General features: G+C 55.4%; 1 protein-coding gene across 7 annotated transcripts in view; it reads left to right on the top strand.

Annotated features, from left to right (window-relative positions):
• The first annotated feature begins 2,994 nt into the window (after positions 1-2,994).
• TLE2 (TLE family member 2, transcriptional corepressor) overlaps positions 2,995-7,009 on the top strand; it is a 34,160-nt gene continuing 30,145 nt past the window's right edge. For all 7 annotated transcript variants that reach the window (XM_077978997.1, XM_028839652.2, XM_015122441.3 and 4 more), the window contains exons 1-4: positions 2,995-3,405; positions 3,483-3,580; positions 3,896-3,959; positions 4,410-4,454. In XM_077978997.1, coding sequence (XP_077835123.1) covers positions 3,382-3,405; positions 3,483-3,580; positions 3,896-3,959; positions 4,410-4,454 — 231 coding nt within the window. In that variant the 5' untranslated portion in view covers positions 2,995-3,381. The remainder of the gene's footprint in view (positions 3,406-3,482; positions 3,581-3,895; positions 3,960-4,409; positions 4,455-7,009) is intronic.

The following is a 7,009-nucleotide window of genomic DNA, read 5'->3' as shown; positions in this document are numbered from 1 at the left end:
AGCCAAGATCTGTAATCTCAGCTACTTGGGAGGCTGAGGCAAGAGAATCGCTTGAATCTGGGAGGCGGAGGTTGCAGTCAGCCAAGATCATGCCACTGCACTCCAGCCTGGACGACAGCATGACTCTGTCTCAAAAAAACAAACAAACAAAAAAACACAACCAACAAGAAGGAAAATGTGGGGTGTGGACAGTTGCAGACAATGAGGACGGATGCCACTATGTGTGCTCAAGGTCCTGGCAGGGGAGATGTTGGCCTTCCAGGGGAGTGAAACACCTGCTGAAAAGGGTTTGGAATCAGCACTTCACAGACCCCCGAGAACCTGGAATCACAGACTCTTGGCAACGTGGAATGATGGCTCTGCCTGTTTGTGAGACTTTCTGAGCAGGGAATGTGGCCAGTGGTTTCTGGCTTTAGGCTGGTTATTGAGCACTTGCCGTGTGCCAGGCCCTGCAGGGACCTAGACAGGCTCAGTCCCTCCACAGCCTTCTTCGTGGTGAGGGAGACAAACAAGGACTCGAACAACCTCCGAGTAAACATACTCACATCCAAAACACACTGTGGGCTGGGCATGGTGGCTCAAGCCCGTAATCGCAGCACTTTGGGAGGCCAAGGCGGGTGGATCATCTGAGGTCAGGAGTTTGAGACCAGCCTGGCCAACATGGCAAAAGCCGGTCCCTACTAAAAATATAAAAATTAGCCAGGCTTGGTGGTGGGCGCCTGTAATCCCAGCTACTCGGGATGCTGAGGCAGGAGAATCACCTGAACCCAGAAGGCGGAGGTTGCAGCAGTGAGCTGAGATCGCACCACTGCACTCCAGAGACAATAAACAAAACGTTAAAAAAGAGATCATCAAGGGGAAAAGGGGGAGTTTTGTGCAGAGCCTTGTGGGAAGAGAGACGAGCTTGGATTTATTTTGAGGACAATAGGGAGCCAATGAGTACTACACACACACACGTATCTTTATCCCAGGCGCTCTCTTTTCCTCCCTTCCCAGAGCTGCCCAACCTCATCGTTCAGGTCTCATTTCCAAGGCTACCCTCCCCCAAGAGCCCTCTCCCAGACACCCCCGATAAGCAGGTTTCCTCTTGTTAATTTCTATCACTGCCCCCTAAACTCTTCCTCTGTCTATACAAATAGTCCCATAATTATCAAGCTGTGAACCTGCCTAGCCTGTCACTCACATCCCACAGACTCAGAGAGGGCAGGGATCTGTCTCCTTTATCCACCCTTAAAATCCCAGTGCCTGGAAGGATGCCTGGCACGTCGTAGGTGCTCCGTAAATATCTGTGGGCTGGAAAACGATGGCTTTAAATTTGATAAGGGCTTTTTTTTTTTTTTTTTTTTTTTTGAGACAAGGTCGTGTTCTGTCACCCAGGCTGGAGTGCAGTGAGTGACGTGATCTCTACTCATCGCAGCCTCGACCTCCTGGGGCTCAGGTATCTCCCGCCTCAGCCCCCCAACTAGCTGGGACCACAGGTGTGCACCACCATGCCTGGCTAATTATTTTTGCATTTTTTTGGTAGAGATACAAAAAATGCAAACATTTATTTTGTATTGTCGCTGCGTTGTCCACACTGGTCTTGAACTCCTGGGCTCACGCGATCCTCCCCCCTCAGCTTCCCAAAGTGCTGGGGCTACAGGCATGACCCACCACTCCTGGCCCATTGACCTGGCCCATTGATAAGGGCTCTTGTGCCCATTACAAAATGGGTTTTTGTAACCCTAACCCTTAGGTACCTTAGGTATTCGTTCATCTAAGGGCACAGGTCCAAGCATGATCAAGGGGCATGGATTTTTCTCTGTTCTGTTTCCAGCTGTGCCCCAGTGTCTACTGCAGTGTGTGGTCCACAGTATGCACTCAGTACATGTTTGTTGATTGACTTAACGAACCTCTCCTGAGGTTTCTCCAGAGAGAATAAGAACTTCCCACTCCCCAGGTGGGCCTGAAGGATGCTGGCTGGATGTCTGTGGTTTCTGGTCGGGGCTGGAGCCTTTGCCCTGGGTGAGACTTGAGTCTGATGGCAGAGCTGTGGTTCTTCCAGTTAAGTGGGACATGGCCCCTGCCTTCAAGAAACCCAGTGTGAGAAGGGAGACAGCGCAGTCCACTGGTGATGGCAGTAGGAATACAATTCCTATCTGTGGAAGTTTGCTCTGTGTAGGGAAATGCTGAGGGCGTTCATGCACCATTTCATTTAAGTGTAGTACCTAGTGCCGTGGCTCCCGCCTGTAATCCCAGCACTTTGGAAGGCCGAAGAGAGAGGAATGAGTCCAGGAGTTCAAGACCAGCCTGGGCAACATAGTGAGACGCTCCTGGTCATCTCTGCAAAAAATTGTAAAATTAGCTGGGCATGGTGGTGCACACCTGTAGTCCCAGCTACTCGAGAAGCTGAGGGGGAAGGATCGCTTGAGCCCAGGAGTTCGAGGCTGCGGTGAGCCATGATCGCCCCACTGTACTCCAGCCTGGGCAACATAGCGAGACCCTGTCTCTGCAAAAAATTAAACACTAAAGATCGCGCACCATCCCTGACCTTTTGCAGAGACTACTGAGGCCCCCAGAGGGTGAGGGCCCCGCCTGATCTGGGAAGCAGTGTTTGCTGTGAGATTCCCTTCCTGGCAGGGCTTCCTGCGAGCGCTTGGCAAGGCTGCGTCGTCCTGACCCTTCCATCTCAGCCCAATGTCACTTGCTCAGAAAAGCTATTTCCGACTCCAGAGGGGCCCCCGCCCTCCGCAAGCCCCCCCAACGGTGGGTAACACGATGTGAATTTCTTCACTGGTGTTTCTCCTCCCGCCCCTCCGGGAGGGGGTGGGGACCCCGTTTTGCGGCACTGGGCGCCTCCCCACTCGGCCTCAGTTTCCCCACAGGCCCAGGGACTGAAGGAAGGGGGCGGGTGCCCGGGGGCCCGGACGCGCGGGCGCAGGGAGGGGCGGCGCGCGCGGGGGTGGGCGCGGGGCGGGCCGCGGGTGCGTGGGGGCGGCCGCGCCACCTTAAGGCGGCTCAGCCTGCGGCTCCCGGCCGAGCCCCGCCGGAGGGAGGCGGCTCCGCGCGGGGCCCGCCGCCCGCGCCGCCGCCGCCGAAACCCGGCCGCGGCGCGCCCGACCTTCTGCGCCGGCTGCCGCGGCCGCCCTCGCCGCGCCCCCGCCCCGTCCGCTGCTCCCGCCCGCCCCGCGCGCCCCGGCCCGGGGAGGGGCTCCCACGACCCCGGGCGCGCGCGCTTGGGGGCGCGCCAGGGACTCCAGGGTCCCTTGCCCCGCGCCGCCTCTCCCTCCTCCCTCTTTCTTCGGGCAGCCTTCCCCCCACCCCACTTCAGCCTCCCCCACTCTTGCCGCCTCCATATCATCAAGCTCTGGTGGCGCTTGGAGGGCTTCCGGGATCGGCAGGATGTACCCCCAGGGAAGGCACCCGGTGAGTGGGGGCTGCGGAGAGGGGGTCCCCGGTGTCCTGGAACTCAGACCCTGACGTCCCTCCCCAAACCCCCCCAGACCCCGCTCCAGTCCGGCCAGCCCTTCAAGTTCTCTATCTTGGAGATCTGCGACCGCATCAAAGAAGAATTCCAGTTTCTCCAGGCTCAGTACCACAGGTGAGGGGGGGGCCGCCCCAGGGGCCGCGGGAGTTCACCTGGGCGCCGGGGCGGGGCGGGGCCTCCGGGGAGCAGGGCGGGGAGGAGGGGCTCCCAGGGCGCGGGAAAGGCCTCCAGGTGAAAGCGCAGGTGCAGAGGGGTCTGGGGACAGTCAGAGCTGGGGCATTGGGAGCCCAGGAAGGGGCGGGGAGGGACTGGGACAGGAGGTGCTGGGAGGTCTGTAAGGAAGTCGGGAGGGGGAGATCCAGCCCCTCACTTTGGAAGCCGGCCCACATGGGGCGGTTGGGAGCCCCTTGTCCTCTCTCTCCTTCCCAGCCTCAAGCTAGAATGTGAGAAGCTGGCCAGTGAGAAGACGGAAATGCAGCGACATTATGTCATGGTGAGGGCACTTATGATGCCAGGGTGCGGGGAGAGGCGGGCAGGGCTTTGAGCCACGGTGGACTCTGGGGTAGGTCCCTGCCCTTCTCCGAGCCTCGTCTTTCCTGTCTGTACATTGGGCGGCTTTGGGATTTCAGGGTCTCTCTCTCGGAGGGTCCACCCAGCTCTGGGAACAGGGAGACAGGGAGGACCTCTCGCCTGGTGGGGCCAGGGCCTCTGGACGCTTCCTACCTGCCCTGCCTGTCTGGGGAGAGTAGAGGGGGCCCTTCCAGGCAGAACCCCGGCTTTCTCCTCTGGGCTTCTCTTCTGAGACCCCGTGGAGCTGGGGGTGCTCTGCGTCCTGCTGTGATCCCCCGAACCTGGGGGGCTCTTGGAAGACCCTGGCATCACCTGACTGGAGGAGGGCACCCATCTCCACTGCAGAGGTTCTTACTTGGTTTTTCCTTTTCAGTATTATGAGATGTCTTATGGGCTCAACATTGAAATGCATAAGCAGGTAACTGGGTTGGTATTAAGCGTGTTCAGGAGGGAGGATGGGGGTCTGGAAGCCCTGGGAGGGACCCAGTGTGGGCAGCCGGGGCCAGAGCAGACCTAGGGAACACGGGTCTCATCCTGAAATCTCCTCAGAGGTCACAGAGGGCCTATCTGGGACCAGGAAGGCAAATTTCAGCCTCATGGAAGGAAAATGAGTCCCAACTTCTGAAGACAGTAGCCAGCAGTTGAAGCGTCCAGCAGAGAGGCAGGCAGCGGGCAGGGGCCACCAGGCATCCCCATCAAGGAGGGCACATAGCAGAGGCAGGGCAGCCAGGCCAGGGAGGCTGTGGAGGTGACTTCTGTCCCGGGAGGGGGCTGGATGAACACTCTTCGAGGTCCTTTTCAGCCCAGAGAGTCTGAAGTTTTGAGATGGACTCCAGGTTCTGTTCCTGCTTTGAAGCTTCTGAGATTGGTCTCAGTGTGATTGGCTAAGGTTCCGAGATTGTTCTCCAGGCCCTGAATTTGATGCCATGGTTCAGACTGTGACCCCACTTTTCCAAGACAGACCTCAAAACTCTGTGGCTATCTTCAGGGCTTTGAGACTGACCCCAGTGCCATAAGGCTCTGAGCCTCTTCCAAAGCTTCTCAGTGTGATCCAAGGTTCTGAGGTAGACCTCAAGGTTCTGAGATAGACCTCAAGGTTCTGAGATTGACCTCAGGGTTCTGAGATAGACTCAAATTTCTGAAATTGACCTGAGAGTTCTGAGATAGACCTCAAGATTCAGAGATTGACCTCAAGGTTCAGAGATAGACCTCAAGGTTCTGAGATAGACCTAGGGTTCTGAGATTGACCTCAGGGTTCTGAGATGGACTCAAATTTCTGAAATTGACTTCGGGTTCTGAGATGGACCTCAGGGTTCAGAGATAGACCTCAAGGTTCAGAGATTGACCTCAATGTTCAGAGATAGACCTCAGGGTTCTGAGATAGAACTCAAGGTTCTGAGATAGACCTAGGGTTCTGAGATTGACCTCAGGGTTCTGAGATAGACTGAAATTTCTGAAATTAACCTGAGGGTTCTGAGATAGACCTCAAGATTCAGAGATTGACCTCAAGGTTCAGAGATAGACCTCAAGGTTCTGAGATAGACCTAGGGTTCTGAGATTGACCTCAGGGTTCTGAGATAGACTCGAATTTCTGAAATTGACCTCAGGTTCTGAGATGGACCTCAATGTTCAGAGATAGACCTCAATGTTCAGAGATAGATCTAGGGTTCTGAGATAGACCTCAAGGTTCAGAGATAGATCTCAACGCAATGTCCTGAGATAGACCTCAAGGTTCAGAAGTAGACCTCAAGGTTCTGAGATAGAACTCAGAGTTCTGAGATAGACCTCAAGGTTCAGAGATAGCCCTCAGGGCTCTGAGATAGATTTCAGGGTTCTGAGATTGACTTCAGGGTTCTGAGATTGACCTGAAGGTTCAGAGATAGACCTCAGGGTTCTGAGATTGTCTTATCTATGTGCTGAGATGTGTTAAAAGGTTCTGAGGCTGTTCCTGAACTTCTGATCTCAAGGTTCTGAGATAGACCCAAAGATTTTTTTTTAAATTTTGAGATAAAAAGTTAATTTTTAAAATTTTAATTTTAATTTAAAATTTTTAATTTAAATTTGAGACGGAGTTTCACTCTTGTTGCCCAGGCTGGAGTGCAATGGCCCAATCTTGGCTCACTGCAATCTCCAACTCCTGGGTTCAAGCGATTCTCCTGCCTCAGCCTCCTTAGTAGCTGGGATTACAGGCGCCTGCCACCATCGCTGGCTAATTTTTTGTATTTTTAGTAAAGACGGGGTTTCTCCATGTTGGCCAGGCTGGTCTTGAACTCCTGACCTCAGGTGATCCGCCTGCCTCGGCCTCCCAAAGTGCTGAGATTACAGCGTGAGCCACCACACCCAGCCAATAGGCCCAAAGATTCTAAAATTGACTTAATTGACTTCAGTGGTCCATGCTTCACCCTGAGATCCTGAGAACGGCCAGTGGTTTGTAAAGGGATGAGAGGGGTCCCAAGCTTCTGAGCTTCACGGGCTCTCTTAGATTCTATCAGAATATTAGAATCAATGAGCAGAGCCTTGTATTGGGACTTCCTGGTGTCTGGGAAGGAGAAGGGTGTGGGCTGGGAGTGTGGGGTGCCTGGGGGTGCCCACCCTGGCATGCTTTCCTGCATGTGTGGGGGCTCTGTTGGTTCTGATATGGGTAGGAGGGGGCTTGTCTGCTGAAGCATGGCGTGGTCGCATGGGTCCATGCAACAGACCCCCTTATGGGGGTGCGGGACACCCTGGAATCCCGGTTTCACCCTGCTGGTGGTAATAGGAGACACAGACTCCACCAGACACACAGCACACCTGTAACTCAGGCAGAGGCGAAGCCCGCAGCCATTGTATGCCCGCCCCCTTCCCCACCCACATGCCTCCTCCTCTGCTCAGCCTCTTTGAGGCACCTGGGCCCAGACCCTCTACAGATGAAACCCTTCCCTTGAGTGTGGAGGGCTGAGATCTCCACCTGGAGGCAGCTCCAGCTGGTAGATC

This window comes from Macaca mulatta, chromosome 19, assembly GCF_049350105.2.
Source record: "Macaca mulatta isolate MMU2019108-1 chromosome 19, T2T-MMU8v2.0, whole genome shotgun sequence".
NCBI classification, from domain to species: Eukaryota; Metazoa; Chordata; class Mammalia; order Primates; family Cercopithecidae; genus Macaca; species Macaca mulatta.
This window is presented reverse-complemented; position numbering and strand designations above follow the sequence as displayed.